Source organism: Lepidochelys kempii, chromosome 1 (assembly GCF_965140265.1).
Source record: "Lepidochelys kempii isolate rLepKem1 chromosome 1, rLepKem1.hap2, whole genome shotgun sequence".
Lineage (NCBI taxonomy): Eukaryota > Metazoa > Chordata > Testudines > Cheloniidae > Lepidochelys > Lepidochelys kempii.
This window is the reverse complement of record NC_133256.1, coordinates 263,564,273-263,585,132: the sequence shown is the minus strand read 5'-3', so window position 1 is coordinate 263,585,132 and position 20,860 is coordinate 263,564,273. Positions and strand designations below refer to the sequence as shown.

At 42.5% G+C, this 20,860-nt stretch overlaps 1 protein-coding gene across 1 annotated transcript in view; it reads right to left on the bottom strand.

Moving 5' to 3' along the window:
- Positions 1-435: 435 nt before the first annotated feature.
- Positions 436-20,860, bottom strand: part of AGBL3 (AGBL carboxypeptidase 3) — a 68,998-nt gene continuing 48,573 nt past the window's right edge. Inside the window, exons 13-22 of the mRNA XM_073330928.1 lie at positions 17,391-17,489; positions 15,537-15,605; positions 12,623-12,676; positions 11,128-11,182; positions 10,569-10,640; positions 7,229-7,417; positions 6,057-6,105; positions 4,418-4,620; positions 2,730-2,979; positions 436-1,665 (exon numbers count right to left, since the gene is read on the bottom strand). Of these exons, the coding sequence (XP_073187029.1) occupies positions 1,269-1,665; positions 2,730-2,979; positions 4,418-4,620; positions 6,057-6,105; positions 7,229-7,417; positions 10,569-10,640; positions 11,128-11,182; positions 12,623-12,676; positions 15,537-15,605; positions 17,391-17,489 (1,437 nt within the window). The 3' untranslated portion in view covers positions 436-1,268. The remainder of the gene's footprint in view (positions 1,666-2,729; positions 2,980-4,417; positions 4,621-6,056; positions 6,106-7,228; positions 7,418-10,568; positions 10,641-11,127; positions 11,183-12,622; positions 12,677-15,536; positions 15,606-17,390; positions 17,490-20,860) is intronic.

Below are 20,860 nucleotides of genomic sequence, written 5' to 3'. Positions count from 1 at the left end.
TGCCTGCCAGAATAGGCCCTGGAGGTTGCTGACTGTTGGTGCAGATTAATGTAGGCTGATCTAATCTGTGCCGGTAGACTGGCCTGGTGCTGAGCTGCCCAATGATCAGGAGGGTTCAAACGTCACCTTTACAATCTGCTCTGGAGCTGCACTGAGCCCCGTTGGTCACAGCTCAGGATCTGTCCCACTACTTGAAGGTTTCCTACGGTGCCTCTCATTAACTGAGGCAATTAGGAATTACATGGAAATCCAGACCTGGGGTTTCCAGCAAACTTCCTGTTCAGATTACTGATTGTAAGAATGTCTAATAATTTCTATTTTGTGGGGCACACTGTATGTCAGTTCAAGGAATAAAACCAGAAACATGCATTGCTTCATTGTACCATATGTTGAGCTCTTCTCATAGGGTCACATGTTTGAACAACACACCTTTATTCTAGTCACAACAAACACTAAATGCACAGCGAGGTTCTGGGATACAGTGGACACACGTATCATCTGAGTACTGAGAAAAGCATCTCTGCACTTAGCACTGGTTAGCCAACTCTACTGATGTTCTCAAACCCTGAGCTCGTGTCCTTGGGATTAATCCAGGTCCATCTCAGGGAAGGAACAAATATTAAATTGGCATAAGCAAAATGAATTACATGGACAGCAACAAAGACAGAAGTTCTAGTCTCATCTGGGATGCAGCCCATAGCAAGGCCTGTGACAAGATGGAATTTTTAAGGCACTTTACTTACTTTTAGCTTTTTAATTTTAGAATAAACCTCTGCTTTATGCTTTTGCCTCACAGCGGGACAACATTCCCCTTTACTTCCCCAGACACTCTAGCATAGCCAGTCCCTCATCTGTATTCCCTATATTTCCCCAAAGCTCCTAATCTGTGACTAGCACCATTCAGCAGTACAGAACTGGATGGAATTCTCTTGGGGATTCACCAGCACTGTTTCTTAAAGTGGCTGGTAGGGTCTGAATTGAGTAACACAAATCCTTCCCCTTTTTAATTTTCCATTCAGGTCATACATCACTTTAATTCCGAAGAAGTCAGATGATTCAACTGGGTTTTCTTATGTCTGAAATTTGCTGACAATTAAAAATTAGAAAAGAAATTTAAATGCTGTGCCTTCTTTAGCTGTCACTCAGAAGCCCCGGAAATCTAGAATCTGTCTTTCAGGACAATGTGAGGCTAAACTCCTTTGCACTGTATACACTTCTGCTGCATTTGCAGAGCACTCCTTCCAAAGGGTTTCACCGGGACTGGAGTCCTAATCCCTCAGGGTATCTGATGTGAAGCCACTCATTTCCCAGCGTTGGAGTCCTGTCTGAATGGAGCCTGGCTGGCTGTATATTTTAGCCTGTAAGGTACCATTTTTCATAACATTTGCATCAATTTCTAAGCCTGAAAGGAAATTCACCCAGTTGCGACTGGAAGGTCTTGTAAGTAGAGTCTGTGACCCAGGCTCCAGAGCTTTTCTCTTAGCCATGGCCTTGGTCTCAATATTGCACAATAAGCCTTTTGCTGATGTCTTCTTTATGGCACATAGCAAAGAGTCTGGACGGAATGTTTCTCTGTTGTCATGTTGGGCCAGTAAAATCATTTTGCTTGATAATGTAGGCCTGGCCATGTTCCCTTTCATATTTGAACAAGTTGCCAGGTCTGCTCTGTATAAAAAAACAAAACATGTCAGTCAGTGCCTTACATGTATCTCAGTCCACCCTATTCAACTTGTATTATAGCCATGTCTACAAAATACCATCTGGTGGCTGCGTCCTCCAATTCTGTCTATCCAATCAATCTAGCTATCATTCTAAGTATTTTACCAATTCTATATCGTAGTTAATAACTCTTTCTAGCAGCATACAAATATAATCAATGGAGATTTCTTGTCCTACTGGCTAAATCCAGTGCTGGCCACACTCAGCTGAACTGCTCCGTACTGGGTTTTGACTTAGTTTTGGGGTACAAACCATTGAGAGGTAGAGATAAAGAAGAGGTAGTGAGAGGGCAGTCCTAGCCAAACTGCATGCTGGGAAACTGAACATGTTGGGAAATTTGAACAGCTAGAGTTCAATTGGATACAAGATATTTTGCACTTCCTGTGCTACACTGTTGTACAGTAGCATGCCTCATAAGTGGTTGCAAATCAACTCACAGGTTTCCATTGTCAATAACATGATACCTGTGCACAGATTTTGTATGATTGTAAAGTGCAATGGGATTCTCCCGGATGACAGGTGACAATTATTATAATCTATATGGCTTATGACCCTCCAATTTATCTAACACAGATCAAGAGACACGCATGTCAGTCTCAAAAGATAGGTTGAGTGGCTTGGTGAATAAACCTCTCAATGTGTATATCAGGGATCAAGAGTTAAGATTAGCTTGAGATGCCAAACAAAAATGAGGGCTATGTTCTTAGCTCAGTTCTTACTGGGCAGCAGTTTGCATTACAAAAACCAATGCATCTGATAGACCACAAGTCAAGTGGAAGTTTCTACTCAGGAGAGACTCAGAAATAAGCTCATGTGCAGTGAGAATGGAGAGATCCCTGAGAGGGTGAGATCCCTCATATTTCAGTTGCTCAGCTGTGTATGGCTTAGAAATAAAGCAAGAACTTTTGCTTCTGTTAGTGCTGACACCCTCATTGTTCATGCCACAATGTACATTCAACGTATCACTGACTGGATAGGCAAGTTCAGTAACTGGACTCTTCTTCACCTACCGGTGCTGGCCAAAGGCTTTTGGCTGTGGTTCACCCTCATGACACTTTTCATTGGATTGCCTGCCCTTTGCACCAGGTACTATAGGGAGAGAAAGTTGCAATGATTCTTCTGTCTGGCAGGACTTGATCATCCTAACATTCGCTTCTTGGTTTGTTGTCCTGATTTGGCCGGACCTTGCACTTTTCAGTGGTGGCCTCTTCACTTTTCTTTCTTCCCTGTTTGAACTGCCCTTCGCATTGTGATCCAGATCTGGGCCAAAAAGGAAAAAAAGCTACACCACATCAGCCATATGTGAATTCTTTATTAGCTAAGATGACACCTGGTTTTAGTGAAATGGAAACCTGCTCTGATAGTTTAGTTTAATTTACAAGAAATGGAAAGTCTGGCAGCAGTGGGTGCATCCAGTACAAGAAGTGATCTACAACATGCTTTACAGCCTAATATACTGTATATAATGCAGGCCCCTCTCAACATGCTATAAAAATTCCAGAGCCCAGCAGGGGAAGGGGGCGCCTTGGGACAGGGGCCTTGGACATAGGCGTAGTTTGATTTCTATTGGAGGGGGGGCCGGGGTCAGCGGGGCTTGAGCCATCTCCGCATGGTGGGGTCCAGGGAGGGAGTTTATATATTTAAATTACAACTCAAAGGTGGGGGGCTTAGCTCAAAAAATTTGAAAACAGCTTAGGGTGCAGGGAGGGGGTAGCTAGGGGCTGTGTGCAGACAGAGGGTAGCTGGGGCGGTGTGCACACAGGGGGTGGCTGTGGGTGCAGGGAGTGGGGTGGCTAGGGGCTGTGTGCTGGGAGGACTCCCATGCCGTCACTGTTCCCGGAGGGGTCTACACCATAGTTGGGTCTCTCCACCCAGGGGGCTCTTACCAGTTGCCTCTGTGGGAGCAAAGGGGGCTGGGAGCCGAGGAGCAGCTTCAACCTGGGGCACGAGCAGGAGATCAGGGAATGCTGCCGCTGCCTGCTCCATGGCATCAGCCAGAGCAGCAGCTGCCCCACACTGCCCAGCTCTGGCTTCCTGCCTCCAACCTGGCCTGGGGGCGGGGAGAGGAGATTGTGGGGGGACTCGGGGAGGTGTAGAGCTGCCCCCGGGACTGCCATGCTCTTGCGCTGCAGTTTGGGGTGGGGGAAGCAATGCCCTCTATGTCCTCAACTCTGCCGACCATGGGCTCAGGGCTTCTGCCCCACAGGGAGCACCAGGTCTCGGGGCTCTGGACTTCAGCCCCACAGGGGGTGCTAGGGATTGGGGCTTCAGCCCCGTGCCTCCCCCCAGCTTCAGGCCCGCACGGGGCGCCGGCCAGGGATTGGAGCTTCAGCCCCGCGGGCAGCATGGGGGATCAGGGCTTCAGCCCCATGCATCCCCCGGCTTCAGCCCTGCAGGGGGCGCTGGAGATCAGGCAGAGGTTAACTTCCAGTAGAAAAGATATAGATTCATCTCCTGTGTCCTGGTCAATTTACTCAATGAAACCAGTTCTGACATCCTCTGGCATGTAAGTTATTGCTGAAAACCTAATGTTTCCTGTATTTTTCAGCACAATCACTGCACTTCCATCATCTATCTCATTGCTTTGTAAAAGGCTTTGAGATATCTGGAATAGGGAATGCACTAAACAAAAGCAAATCTGTTGTCTTTTGGCACCTAGAATACTTTAATTAAAAACATATAAAAAAACCTTTCGTACAGGTAACTGTCTTTTCTGTGCAGCTGGTGACCCTTTTGCCTTGGTGCTTCTCTACACTTCGGGATGTCATCCTGATGAACGGTGAAGAGAGGTTTGTTCTCTTAGGTAGGGTTGCATCTTGGGACATGCTTTCTCCTAATCCCAGTGGCAAACAATTATTTTCAAGAATGTTGTCTTGGGCATCCTGAGTCAGTCTCTCAGAGCTGAAAGAGATGGCGTTCACACCTGTAATTAATTTATTTCCAGACTAATTTGTGACTATATATATATATATATATATAAAAGATAATGACACGAAAAAGGACACTGTTACAGCTGGAGGATTTCCTGCTGTTACATTAATGCCAAGTTAAAGTGAGGCATTTTCCCATATAGTTCAACTGTACAAAACAAACTGTGGTGGCTCAATCATTTTATCTGATGGATACTGATGCAAATGACATTTGGCCACCATCCATCCAGAATCTTATACTGGTGCCCGTTCCAGGAGTACTGGAGAATCATCAGAGTAGCACAAGAGTAAAAAACAAGAACAATGATATTTCTTTTTTCCCTTCCTGGGAAGATAGACTTAGGTTCTTTTTATTTTTTTAATACAAAAGTATGAGACATAAAGTACTATTGTGGGAAAGCTTGAACGAAGAGGTGGGTTTTGCTTTAACTCTGAATGTAGAAAATTTAGTGGTTAACCTTATTTCATAAGCTGTTTGGGGCAGGGACCAGCTTTTTCTCCTGTGTTCGTTCAGTGTTTAGCACGCTGGGATTCCGGTCCATGACTGGCGTTCTAGGGTGCTACCACAACAATAATAGTAATAAGAATAATAATCAAAGAGTTCTCAAGTCTTGGTCTGGCTCTTGTGAAGGTTCTTTCTCTGCTGCACACTGATAGATTTAGACAAGTCTATCGTTAGCCACTCATGCAAGCCAGCTTCAGCATAAAAGTATTGTTTTTAAAGCATATGGTACTTTTTATAAATAAATTGGATGCTGACTGGCCGAAGCTTTATCCTCTTTCAAATGTAATAAATAATTTTCTGCCATCCTGCAATTTGACTGGCTACCAGTAGCACTGATTCTACTTTTGAATAAGATACCACCAGGCATTGCCAACCCAGGAATAGCTTACAGTGCATCTTGAACGAGCAAAGGGAACTAATAGCCTATCAATATGTAGGTATTTATGTACATAATGAACACTGAGTGTCAGTGTTACTGGTATAAAAGTCCTGCAGATCCATAAGAGAATACAGCCTTCAGAATTCACTGCCAAGACAGTCCATGTCTTACCTGTAAGTATGTGAGTAGTCCCATTGACTTCAGTGGGACAAATCACATGCTTAAAGTTAAGCACATGTGTAAGGATTTGCAGAACTGGGGCCTAAAATGGCAAGACAAAATGACAGAAGAAGAGAAAGTCAGATAAAGAAAAAAGATTGGTGGGGGAAAAAACCCACCACCACCAGCAGCTCTGAAAATCATCTTCCAAAAGGTGATCATCCTTCCCCTGGTGAATGATTTTAATCTGTGTTTCAGTCTACTTCCCTCTCCACATCATAAAGAGGGACTTTGAAAAATCAAGCTGGGATCACTCTTTCCCCTCCAGAAGAAATTCTGGAAGTCAAATGTAATGTTCTCTTACCTGAAGCATTTTCCCACTTGCTTGATGGAGGCTGTAACAGGCAGCTTTACTGTAAAAAGTGGGAAAGAAATCATCACTGTAATGAATGTGCATGTCAGATTTAGAGGAAACAGTTCGTCACACAATACAATACCCTGATTTTTGTCTTTACAGTTTACCCCCACTTTTGATGGCTAACTTAAGTCATTGGGAGTTGTGGGTGCTTAGGACCTCTGAAAACCAAGCCACTTATTTAGGTGCTTAAGTACAGATTTAGTAGCCTAATTTTAGGCATGCAGCTTTGAACATTTTGACTTTGGATCATATATCCATTATTCTGCTAGTACCTCAACTGGATTTACCATGATATTTGAAACAGCACAACTGATCAAATAGTCTTCAGATTAAACAAAATTTAGACTATTCAAGGTCTGATAGATGAGCAACATACATTATAACTTCCATTAAAATGAGTACATGCTGCTTTTATTTATTTAATTTATAATAATTTCTAATGAGCTCAATACCTTAGCATCTGAGCACCTCTAACATTAATTAATTAGTCTAAACACCCCTATGAAGCAGGGAAGTATTATTATTTTTATTTTACAGATGGGGAAACAGAGGCATAGAGCAGTTAAGTGATTTGCCCAAGGTCACACAGGACAACTGTGGCAGAGCTTGGAACTGAACCTCAATTTCCTGATGCCCAGGTCTGTCTTTAATCACAGGACCACCCTCCCTCCCATTTGATAGTATAGTTCTATCAAAATCAAGAGGAAGGCCCCCTCTACTGCACCTAGTTTCAATATGTGGGACTCAGGGTCTCTGGGTTCAAAACCTGACCCTGTCACAGACTTCCTGTGTAACTTGGGGCAAGTCACTTCATCTTTTTCAGCCTCCATTCTCCATCTGTAAAATTGGGATAATAATATTTCCTTTTGCACACACTTTGAATGTCTTGCTTACTTACTCTGTAAACTCTTAAAGACAAGGGCAGTGTCTCCTCCCATGCACATATAGAGCACCTAACCGACCCCTAAGCACTACTGTAATACAAATAATAATTAGATCCCAACAGTCTTGCTCTGGGGATTGTCAGCTGCCTGATGATCTCTAATGTTAATATGCCATTCAATTTTCTAGATATGTTTTACCCCTTCATCTCCCTCCCAGTTTCCAATACTCCTCACCTCTTCGCTGGGCCTTTTTTTCTTTCACTTTTGGCCTATCCACCACCTTGGGAAGCTGACACCCAGAGATTGCCCCATTCCCTGCTGTTGCACCTTTATAGCACATTTGTTTGAGGATGGCAGGAGGGAGAAAAAGTCTCTGGGATATGAAATGTTTTAGAGGTTGGGACACAGTGGTCCAGTCCAAGTCTAAGAAAACAAGAATCAAGGTCAAAGATAAATGCATTTAGTCATGCATTTCCTTTAGTCATTGCTTTAATCATTCTTCCTTTAGCTAGTGCCATTTCCAGAAAAACCTAGCAGAATATAATCTACAAATCTCTACAAAGTTGTTTATTTTTGGATATGGGATACAATAGCTGAGGACTGTGAAAGATAAAGTGTATAACCCCTCTAAAGGCTGCAGGCCAAATCTCAGAAACCTTATTCTACTAATGAATTTTCAGGTTCCTTGTTAACCTCTACTTCTGCAGACAGGCCTTGAACAAGCAAAGCATTTAAGCCTGTGCCTAACTTTAAGTACATGAATAGTCCCACTGAAGTCAATTATGCCTGGAACTATTTGTGCCCACAGTTAGAGGCTGAGGGGAAAAAAATACAAAGTCAGATTTTTTAAATCTGTTCCTCCATAATACCTGGGCTGGTATAGGTATGTGAACTATATCTGTATAGGTGTGAATATATATACACTCTACTCTGAAGCTACTTTCACTCTAAATAAAGAGTGGGTTTTCTTTTAATAGTGAAATACAATATATTTCAACAATAAAAACTCTTCAATTATTATTATTTAATACAAAAGTTGGCAAGCTGGAGACCAGCAACAAAACTTTTTGTGGAAATTTTGAAAGTCTTAGCTGTCATCTTTGATCCACTAACCCAAAGAAGGAGAAGGAGGCAAAATGTAAAAGTTAAAATGATTTTTCTACATATTTTTAAATATATATTTTTTTGTTTCCCATCAAGTTCTACAAGAGAAAAGCCATCAAGTAGATAGCTCCCTTGCTAATGGTAGGTATTGTTGGATCATATTAAAGAAGTTCTGTATTAAAATCACAAATGAGTTTGATTCCCCAGAGTTTAAATTCCAGGGTATTACTAATTAAGAGGTCTCTTGGTTTTTGGTACTGTTTCTCTCCCTGTATGTGTGAAACTTGCAAGCTGCTAATTGTGTTAGTACATTCTAAGACAGAGTCTGTTCTCAAAGCAATTCACAGAGAGAGAGACTCAAAGCAATACTCTAACAACAGAAACAGCACCCAGAGACTCCCCACCCTTTTGTTGTATTAACAATTGTGATTAAAATAGAGATAGAGGATGTATGTGGATGGATGCTTGGTGTGGATAATAACTGAATGATCAGGGAGGTGCCAGCCTAAGAATCCAGTGTCCATCGGCTGAAGAAGGCGTCAAGTGGAAATAACCAGAGGACCCCACCCGGAGGGCAGACTGGAATCCACCCAACAGCCTCAAGAATGGGAGAACCAAAGAACAAGATAACATCTTGGAGCCGTCAGGAATGTGCTATCTGCTGATTGATTCAGCAACAGCATGATGAAGCAATTCCCATAGACTGGCATAGGAAGAAATTCCTATAAAAATAGACTCTAAAAAGTGAGAACTTTGGGGTCTGATTCTGCAAACCAACTTCCAGGAGCATCAGATGAGCATCTGACAATGCCCTGCTCCCTCCTCATGTCCAGGCCACCTGGCCAGTGGCTTGGCATGAGCAACTCTAAGGCTGGTAACTATGATAACAACCTTGCAGAACCTGTGTGTGTGGGTGTGTATGTGTGTGGGTGTGTGTTTGTATGAATGAATGTGTGAATAAATATGAGATTGAATGGAATGTTATAGCTATAACTAACTGCTTACTATGATTCTTTCTGTATTCACAATAAATGTGGTATTTTGCCTTTTTCCCTTTAATAAGATCCTGCTGGTTTTTATTTTATTGGTACAACAGTATAGCAACTCTGAATTCATGTCAGGAAAAACAGATAGGGATTCAGAGACCTGTTTTTAAGCAGCATGAATGGAAAGCATGAAATCATCATTAAAACAAATTGTTACAGTATGACATTATTATTATCCCTCAGTATTGTATCATGGGTTTGTTTTTTTAAACAAATAGCCTTCACAACATACAAGATATTTACGTATAAAAAAAGAGAAAGCTACTGTCTAAAATTTATCCCTATGTGTTACCAATAAATCCTGACCATGAACCAACTCCATAGGGTTTGTCAGGAGTTTTGTTAAACCCTCCACAGAATTCCTGCATTTTAGGTGCTCAAATGCACACATTCTCCTTACTTACTTATTAATTAATTATTATTATTATTACAGAACGCAAAACTTGGTAGGCTCCCTATGAGTGATGAGGCCACTCATGTCAGAAAGGCAACTTCCAGTATCCTAAGTACAGCTATAGACAGAAGAATCATAGAATCATAGAATCTCAGGGTTGGAAGGGACCTCAGGAGGTTATCTAGTCCAACCCCCTGCTCAAAGCAGGGCCAATCCCCAACTAAATCACCCTAGCCAGGGCTTTGTCAAGCCTTAAAAACCTCAAAGAAAGGAGATTCCACCACCGCCCTAGGTAACGCATTCCAGTGCTTCATCACCCTCCTAGTGAAAAAGTTTTTCCTAATATCCAACCTAAACCTCCCCCACTGCAACTTGAAACCATTACTCCTGGTCCTGTCATTTGCTACCACTGAGAACAGTCTAGATCCATCCTCTTTGGAACCCCCTTTCGGGTAGTTGAAAGCAGCTATCAAATCCCCCCCTCATTCTTCTCTTCTGCAGACTAAACAATCCCGGTTCCCTCAGCCTCTCCTCTTAAGTCATGTGTTCCAGTCCCCTAATCATTGTTGCCCTCTGCTGGATGCTTTCCAATTTTTCCACATCCTTCTTGTAGTGTGGGGCCCAAAACTGGACACAGTACTCCAGATGAGGCTTTACCAATGTTGACTAGAGGGGAACGATCACATCCCTTGATCGGCTGGCAATGCCCCTACTTATACAGGGCAATTGCCATTAGCCTTCTTGGCAACAAGGACACACTGTTGACTCATATCCAGCTTCTCGTCCACTGTAACCCCAAGGTCCTTTTCTGCAGAACTGCTGCCTAGCCATTTGGTCCCTAGTCTATAGCAGTGTATGGGATTCTTCCATCCTAAGTGCAGGACTCCGCACTTGTCTTTGTTGAACATCATCAGATTTCTTTTGGCCCAATCTTCTAATTTGTCTAGGTAAGAAATAAGTTATCACTTAGCTACACTTAATCAATATGCAATGTAGACACACACACACACACACACACATTGTTACTCACCCGATCCCTGTTCAGGAAAATAAGGACTGAGATATTGTTCTGTGTAATTTGCTTCCGCGACTGGTATAGCTTCTGGAAAAGATTTTAAAGATTGCATTTAAGGGAAAGCAAGCTTCAGGTTTTCTATCTGCATAACATTTCATCATGGTTGCTTAACCAAAATTTTGCAAATGAAATGTTATGACATTTTGTAAAGGCAAAAATATTGACTGTGTCTCTGTGGAGAATCTTTCTGGAATAAATAATTATTAAAGGCATAAATAAATAAATAATGTCCAAGTAAAAACAAAAATTAACAGTAGGGTGGGGTGAGGTGGGAGCAGGGAAGGCTTATACTTGTAATTGTATTCTTCTACTTTCCTCATTGCCTAACTTATTGGTTCCTGACTCCACGATAAGCTACTGGGGCGTGTGATGTCTTTCTGCCCAGTTGTTGGCCCATGAAGCAGCAGTATAATGCTATGTCCTACAAATCCCATCAATTATCAGTGCTAAAAGACAATATTTGGATTACAGGGGCTTCATACCCCTCTGCATGCCCCCAAAAAGTGAGGCTTACCTTTCACCATGGGATCAATTTCCTTAAGTATTTTATGTAATGCCATGCTGCTAGTCTGTAAGAGAGGACAGAGACATATATGTATATTATTATTATTAGTCTACTCTAAATGAAACTGTGTGAGAGACAGAAAGAGAAAACGGCATTGTGCTGCTGCTCAATGGTTTGCCGAGGGAGTGCAAATTGGTTCAATGATTTCCCCAGAGGGTGAAAACTTGGGTAGAAGTTGGGTGGTTTGTTCCAGTGGGAGAGGGTTAATTGGTTGAGACTGAGTGGTTTCCGGAAGGCTGAACTGGCTGGTTGGATTGCTGTTGGGATAGGCGGAACAGACTGACCATGGGAGTGAAGCGGGATGTAGAGGTATTGGGGACATGGAGACTGATGGAAAACACTGGGTCACATGATAGACCTTGTTTCTGGAATTCTTAATTTGGGGATGGTAGTGGAAACTGAGAAAAAAATCAAGCGGGAAGACTCATGCAATATTAATTTTATTTGCAAAGAGATTCAGTTTTATATTTCTTAATAATTTTTAGTGGCAAAGCTAATACATGAAATAATTTTACAAAAATGATTTTGGAGATGACTGGGTCTCTTTACCAGGTCCATGAACTAATAAAGCAAATGAATCAATGGTAGTAGACACATGGATTTATTATCTTTTATTTATGTTCTGCTCAATTATATCTGTAGCACTGCACAACAGTGAGAAGCACCACAGCAAGATTCTTTAAGATGAAACTCACTATCACGATCGAGAGTCTTTTAAAAAGATTTTGAGCCAAACACTCAAGTGTTGTAAAATGCCATTGCTCTACTGAAGTCAATGGAGTTATGCTGGTTTACACGAGTGGAGAATCTGGCCCTTTGTGCACATCACTTCATTTGTAGAACGAGTGTAGCATTTAATAAGTGGCAGTGCTTACTAAAGCAGGCTACGTATCACAATACTTTTTGAATACAATACTTAGTGTTCCTGGACCATCTGAGGGACCCTGACAAGGCTTCCTTTAGGTGTGGCCTGAGTGGCAGTGAGGTTTGCTTTTTTTTTTTTTTTTGTACTTCCTTGATTCCTCAGAATTTAGCGGACTGCCTGACAAGTGCTGTCTGCTGTGTCAACCAGAATCTTTCCTCCTGGCCTCTTCAAGCTGGGTTGTGCAACACTTGTAACACTGTTTTGGCTCACCCATCCACTATGCCTGAAATTTATGAACACTTTACATGCTCTCTGTCACTAAATCCTTGTTTGGATTTACACCCTGGAGTAGGACTAATTTAGACTTGTGGCCTTAATTAATGTCCTTTTTGGACAGCTGGGCCCACTGTTTTAAAATCCCATGTATGAGGGATACTCAGGGTAAAAAGATAAAGAAACAAACAAAAGCTAACCACCATATTAGGGATGGATGCAGATTGATCCTTCTGGACAGCATGATTTATAACAGGAACTATAACCTCCTAGATCACAAGATTCTTTCCACTCAAATATAAGTACCTGGACTTTGGTGACATCATTACTTCTGGAACTAAAGGGGAGACAGACTGAAACCTTTGAAAAGAGAAACATATGAATCATATGACAGAATGACACCATCAGCACCACAAACAAGGAAATCAATAACATATTTCATGCTACTATTGTTCAGCGAGCTCTCTGTAGACTAAAGCAATTTCAAACATCTTTTACAATTTTACTTATCGTACACAATGGGAGTCAATAAAGGGAAATTAGCAAACAGGTTTTTATTTACCTGCACTAGAAAAAAGCATCGTGTTTGAAAACGGTTTCTAAACATAATCTAAAACACAGTTTCTCTAAACCAATTCTGAACACAGTTTGGACGAGATTCTTTTTTTTTTTCGAGATTCTTTTTTTTTTTTTTTTAAATAGGAACCTAAAATTAGGCATCTAAATAACTGGCCTGAATTTTAAAAGGGCTGAACACTCAAAGGGGCCCATTGACCTGTATGGAAGCTGCTGGCACTCAACACTTTTGAAAAACTGGCCACAAGTAGGTGTTTACACAGAGATTTAAGAGCACAACTTAAAGCTCTTATTTTTTGAAAATCTTGGCTTTAGGGCCAGATTTTCAGTGATCAGGACCCACAATAAGAGTGTATTAAGTTTTAGATATACAGTGTATTATTAATTACCTGTACTATTTTTTGTATTCTGAAAGAGCCCACAGTACACTAAGTTCTGCCAACCCCCACAGAAAGATACAATACTTCCCCTGAAGCTTTAGGGCTTGCAGTCTAATTCTCCAGTCCTGCAAACACTAATGCACATGTGTAACTTTACCTGTGGGACTTGTGAGATAGGATACGTTGAAACAGAATCATCAGTTATACATTTCTAATTATTAAATAAATAATAATAATAATAATACCACCCGTCCTGAGGCCACTACATTTACAACAAAGTCCTGAGTCCTTCCATGGATCCCCTTTAAACTTGGCTAGGTTAACAGCACACTCATCTGATTGCTACATAGCTGTTCCTGGCCAACAGCATTTAGGTAATGCAACAATTTATGGGAACTGTCTTTTGGCCTGCCTACCAACAGTGTGTCTGATTGTGGTGTGTTTGCGTGTTCTAGACATGAGTGATGGTATCGTTTCTTTCCTGTTAGGAGGCAGTGTATTTGAAAGAGCAGGATTCTTGTAAATTTCAATTTACTGCCTGCACATGAGAAGATTTATTTTATGATCACTCAGCAGTGGTCTTGCCATTGATATGCCAGAAGTCCAATTCTATTCCATTTGACCTACTGGTAAAATTCCCATGGACTTTAAGGGGAACATGATTGGGCACATGTATTTGTATAAAGTGTACTAAAGTATTAATTAAAACATGCTACTTGTTATAAGAGAGTCAGATTTTATATCCAACAACTTTGACAGTGTGCTTTTGACATAATTAAACACAAGAGATGCTAGCTTGGTCAGTTAATACATGCTAAGTATCATGTTACTTCCTTTGAAAGGTAGGAAGGTATGTGAATCGGCATCACATATGAATAGTGCAAATATTTTGATATTCAGAACACTGGGCTGAAATGGTTTCCAAAGGTTATTTAGAATCATCCATGCCTTTTTCTCTAGAACCCCAATAACCCTCTTTTTTCCCTCCTCTTTACAGGCCCCAAAGTGTTTAATAGGACAAGTGCAGAGTCCTGCACTTAGGACGGAAAAATCCAATGCACCGCTACAGACTAGGGACCGAATGGCTAGGCAGCAGTTCTGCAGAAAAGGACCTAGGGGTGACAGTGGACGAGAAGCTGGATATGAGTCAACAGTGTGCCATTGTTGCCAAGAAGGCCAATGGCATTTTGGGGTGTATAAGTAGGGGCATTGCCAGCAGATCGAGGGACGTGATCATTCCCCTCTATTCGACATTGGTGAGGCTTCATCTGGAGTACTGTGTCCAGTTTTGGGCCCTACACTACAAGAAGGATGTGGAGAAATTGGAGAGAGTCCAGCGAAGGGCAACAAAAATGATTAGGGGACTGGAACACATGAGTTATGAGGAGAGGCTGAGGGAACTGGGATTGTTTAGTCTATGGAAGAGAAGAATGAGGGGGGATTTAATAAGTGCTTTTAACTACCTGAAAGGTGGATCCAAACAGGATTTATCTAGACTATTCTCAGTGATAGCAGATGACAGGACAAGGAGTAATGGTCTCAAGTTGCAGTGGGGGAGGTTTAGGTTGGATATTAGGAAAAACCTTTTCATTAGGAGGGTGGTGAAACACTGGAATGCGTTACCTAGGGAGGTGGTGGAATCCCCTTCCTTAGAAGTTTTTAAGGTCAGGCTTGACAAAGCCCTGGCTGGGATGATTTAGTTGGGATTGGTCCTGCTCTGGGCAGGGGGTTGGACTAGATGGCATCCAGAGGTCCCTTCCAACTCTGTTATTTTATGATTCTATGATTGATGGAGAAATGCCAGAAGAATGTAACATTTTAAAGGACTGACAGAAATCCCCATAAAGGGAAGGAAATCATGGAGAGAAAGTTTTTACAGAAGTGGAGGGAGAGTAGTAGGTGGCTTCTGAGGTCAGAGGGGATCTGGTCAAATCCTCTGCCCCAGTGCATGTCCCTACAGAAAGGGCAAGGCTATCAAATAACATGCTAGTGGAGACTGAACTTTAGCATCTTTGGCCTCTCTCAGATTCTTGGATGTGGGTACCTTCCTTTAGCTGGAAACCTGTGACCTAAAATAGATACATTTTACTGTAAAGAGAAGTGATCTTTTTCCGATTAAGTATTGTTGTTTTATCACAACAGTGTGTCCAAACTCACTCCTTCTGAATTAAGCTGCCCATATGTTAGTTTCTGGTCAGATAAAGAACAACTTCCTAAGCTGAAAGAAGGCACCTCCATAGTTTAGAGTATTGAAAAGCCCTCACATTTTTGCTTCCATTTCCTCTGTTCTTAGTGATGCTGTGAAAATTCTCTTCCGATGGTTTGGCTTTTCTCTAAATGGAAAACAATAAATAACCATCTTAACACATAAGGAAAAATATTCCAGCTCACGAAAAGGGTGGTACAGAATACTAGGGTTCCAATGCTAAAAACATGAGGTGTGGGCAAACCGCTGAAGATCAGTGCTTTCCTCTTACCGTTCTAGTCACAAACCAGTTATGAATCCTGGACACAAACATACCTCGAACTGGTAGCAGGCCCCACTCTTCCTCAACTCTGCATACCTGTCTTGTAACTCCTGGGATCGAGGGTGCAAGGTAGTCTTGGTGGCACGGTTGCCACTCTTTTGTAATTTCATAAAATTAATATACGGGTTCCTGTAGAGGAAGCTATGTATACGTAGCACAGAGCACAACCCAGCTTGTGAGGCATCTTTTTATCAATCTACTTAAACCAGTGTTCCCCAAACTTTTTATCTCGCACCCCCCTTACCCCTGTCCGTGTCCCCACCCCTCTGGAGCCAGGGTCGGGAGCAGGGCCACAGCTCTGGGAGGAGAGGACACAGACAGGAGTAAGGAGGCCAAGACTGGGGTCATAGCTGGGGACGGGGACAGAGCCAAGGCCAGGGGCTGAGGTCAGCAGCCAGGGCCCAGGGCCAGCAGCCATGGCTGGTAGCTGGAGCCCCGGGTGTGGGGCTGGCAGCTGGAGCGCGGGCCAGGAGTGGAGCTGGGTGGCACTCCCTCCCCGCTCCCTGTGGGGCTGGCCTAGGCCCCAGCCGTATCCGCCTGAATGTTCCTCTGTGCCCCTCTACGGGAGAGTGCCCCACAGATTGGGGACCTCTCTGATCTAAACCATTAATAAAACCCTCAACACTAGAGTATACATACAACTCAAAAAGGCATATCATGGAGAAAGCAGTTTACTTATTACTATTTTTTCTTTAAAATTTGTGAGCTATTTTAGTTTTCTAGACTTGGTCAGGCAAAGTGTGGGTGAGGGCTGCATGCAAACTTCCCCCCAGGGGAGTTGGACAATGTACTTAAATAGTGACCCAGGATATCTGTGGCAATTCAAGTCCTAACCCTTTTCTGACAGCTCTAACAAATTATACAAAATTCTGTGGCCATTTCTTGAAGGCCACAAGAGGGGATGTTGATAAGATCACTGATCTTGTTACTTAAATTAGTATTGCACAACATACTGCATCAGACAGCAAGTGCTCAAATTGTAGTAATTTTTTTCCCAGAAATGATGATTTACTATGCTTTTGAACAGATTTGGCAAAAGTTATTAATCTTCCCCAAGTAGCAGCTTACATAACAGTTTACTGTTTCTTGCTACTATCCTACATACAGTAGAAACGATAATCCACACAATGTACAATGTGCACAAGAAATTTTTAGTCTCTTTCCACATCTCAGCAAAAATTGACTAGCAAATGGCATGGTGAAAGTTCATATGAATAAGATTTAATTGTTTTTACACTATATACTACAGTACATATGTTAGAAGAATGTGAGGTGAGGTTGGAAGTAATTAGAACTGAAATTCACCAAATAAAGGCCTGATTCTGTGAAGTGCTGAGCATCCTCAACACCCATTGACTTTAGTCTTTCACAGGTGATACTCTGTATCCTGCAGGATCTGTATTGCACCATCTTTACTTTTTTATTGTTTGATTGCTTACTGGCTAATTTGCAAAGTGTAGTAATTCACAATGCAGTCATTAATGCAAAACTGTAAGGTTCTAGTGATCCTCCTAATTCTGTTGGATGGAGAAATGCTATTACAATTCACTGTCTAGCACGTATATAACCCCTGAAATAATCATGCCCTACCACTTGCTCTTGAGTATAGTTTGTATGGTTCTTTTCCAGTGTTACTAGATAGGAATTCCTCTCTTTCTTCGTTTTCATGCACTTCTTCTTGGATTTTACCTAGCAAACAAACCAGAATTTATATGGATGAGAAACAGTAGCACCTTACATTTCTATGAAGTTCCACTGTCTTGGGTAACTGGAGTCTGGATAAAAACAGAGTCATGTCCCCCCAACTTCTATTATTTTCATTGAAAATTCCCTCTATTGCCAGAAATCAGTTATCCAAAATGATTTAGTGCCCCCCATGACATTTGGAAAACCAAGGCCATAGTGTAGTGCTTTGCATCCTGAGGCCTCAGGTAAACCACAAATGTGTGTGTTCTAGAACGAACTTTTGTGGAGCATCTATATCAGGGGTGGGCAAACTTTTTGGCCTGCAGGCCACATCTGGGTGGGGAAATTGCATGCAAGGCCATGAATGTAGGTCTGGGGCAGGGGGTTGGGCTGTGGGAGGGAGTGTGGTGTGTACAATGGGGCTCAGGGCAGGGGGTTGCGGTGCATGAGGGGGTGCAGCATGTGGGAGGGGGTTCATGGCAGGGGGTTGGGGGTTTATGGCAGGAGGTTGGGGTACAGGTGGGGTGCGAGGTGTGGCAGGGGGTTGGGGTGCAGGAGTGGTGCGACAGGGGGGCTCAAGCAGGGAGTTAGAGGGCTCAGGGCAGGAGGGTTGCAGGAGGGGTTCGGGGTGCGGGCTCCTGCCCGGTGCCGCTTACCTGAAGCGGCTCCAGGGTGGCAGCGGTGGGCAGCGGGGCTAAGGAGGGCTCCCTGCCTGCCCTGGACCCGTGCCACTCCCAGAAGTGGCCGGCACCACGTCCCTGTGGCCCCTGGGGGAGGGGGAGCAGAGGGCTCTGCACTCTGCCCTGGCCTGGGGGTACCACCCCCAAAGCTCCCAAGTTCCTCGTTCCCAGCCAATGGGAGCTGCGGGGGGGCGGTGCCTGCAGGCAAGGGCAGTGCGCAGAACCTTCTTTCCCCCGCACCTCCAGGGGCCGCAGGGACATGGTGCTGGCCGTTTCCGGGAGCGGTGGGGGACCAGGGCAGGCAGGGACCCTGCCTTAGCCCCACGGCACCACAGAGGTGGCAATCCTGCAGGCTGTATCCAAAGCCCTGACGGCCCGGATCTGGCCCGCAGGCCATAGTTTGCCCACCCCTGGTCTATATTGACACCTGTAAAGGTGTTATCTAACTGCCAAATCACTTGAATCAGTTAACTCAGGTTACAACAGGACCACAAAAATAGTGAGTGGCTTTTATAGTCAGCACAGGAGTAGTGCTGATGGAATCAAAGTCAGCCCTCCTTGACTAGAACCATGGTCTTTTCTGGGTCGACTCAAGGAGAGGAATATATAAAGATACATCTTTGTACTTTGCTATCATGGGATCATATGACCGAGTTTGAGCTTTACTGTTTTGTTTTTTTTAATTCAGGGGAGGGATTTTTGGTAAAAAAGCTCAGGTTTGGGGGAAGATTTTTCACACTGCTTTCAGCTGGCTACTCCGCACAGCCCACCAGTCTTGTGTCACTCGTTAGGATAAACATGCACAATGCTCACCTGATGGTTGGAGGTGGAGCAGAGGGAATGAAGAGTTTGAAAGTGTCAGGAAAAATCCAGTTTATTTTTGTATAAATCAGTATTTGCTGGTAAGTCTAGAACAGTGGTTCTTAACCTGGGGTGCATGCATCCCCTGGGGTGCGAGATGTCCTTTCTGGGGGCGTGAGACTTGCCAGATTTTTTTAGAAGGTAAATCATCGAAAACACAAATTAAGCACAGGCACGTAAGTACAACTACTTTGTTTCATCAAACCTATGTATTTATTAACATTATACATTTTTTAATGATTACTGTAATATACAAACAAAAATATATCTAATTTTAAAGAACTGACCTACTTCAATGATTTTTGATAAGGGATGCGAGTACATATTTTGATTTTTGATAAGGGGTGCGAAAACATATTTTGAGAACTAAACGGGTGTAGGCTGCAGTAAAGGTTAAGAACCTCTGGTCTCGAATCTGTTTTAAATTTTTATTCAGCTGGTTTTAACAGGTAAATATTAACTCTTCACACCCACAACTGGAAAATTTTGACCTAAATATTTGGACATCTGGATTTATAATTCGTAAGTGGATAACTCTTAGACTAAGGTTAAAGATGGTAATTTTTTGAGGAGGCCTGCAGGGTACAAAAGACAGAAATGCCAAATAAATTCCCACATAAAAGAAGAGGTGGATTAATCTCTGATAAGAAATAAATCTGATTAAATCAGAGTTAAAATAGTCATGGTATTACACAGCAATAGTGGTGTAATTTATAGTACACAGCATACATTGCTTGGTTTCTTTAGAAATGGAGCAAAGAGGGGTGGAGAAGCTTTAGTTTTAACCAAACATCATCAAAACAACCCAAAAGTTAGAATAATCCAAATGAAATCATAGAATCAATCAGCCCAGTCATCCAGAAAGCCTGTGTGTATTTGTTTTTAAAGGATTTTAGGGGCAGGCCACTTTTGGTATATAGATTTCTGTTTTATAGCTTTCCTTTTATTGTTTGTATTATGTTAAAACAGAAAGCTACAATAAATGGAAACTATTAGTGTTAGCTGAAAATTACTAATAAAAAAATAACTCCCACACAAAAGACTTAAAGGTAAAAAACAATTTTGCCCAGTAGGAGGGGATTGAACATCTGAAGTACTGAACACTAATCCTTCATGCCAAGGGCATAAACCCTGATTCAAAAGAATGGTTAGGTATGCACTTAAATCCATCTCTACTCAGCAAATCAATTCAGTTAAATATGCACTTAAGTCCCATCGCCTTCAATGCAAAGTGCTTTGCTGAACTGGCACTATAATAGCAAATGCTGCCCCCCAGAATAGCTACTATTGAGGGTAGGAACAGAACTGTGTTAACATCACTTAGTGCTAGAGTCATGACTGGTGCATGTGTTCTGGAAGGGAGTGCATCATCTGAGACACGAGCACTTAGCATTAGGGAATGATGACTGACTCATCAGCTCATATGTAGGCACCATGAATTCTCATGCTGAATGCTGGTGTCATAGAATCATAGAAATGTAGGACTGGAAGGAACCTTGATAGGTCATTTAGTCCAGTCCCCTGCACTGAGGCAGAACTAAGTACTATCAAGACCATCCCTGACAGGTGTTTGTCTAACCTGTTCTGAGACAATGACACAGATTCCACAGCCTCTTGAGGTAATTTGTTTCAGTGCTTAACTATCCTTACAGTTAGGAAGCTTTTCCTAATGTCTCACATAAATCTTCCTTTCTGCAATTTAAGCCCATTGTTTCTTGTGCTGTCCTCAGTGGTTAAGCTGAACAATTTATTACCTTCCTCTTTATAACAACCTTTTGTGTACTTGAAGACTATTATCACATCCACACTTAGTCTTCTCTTCTCCAGACTAAA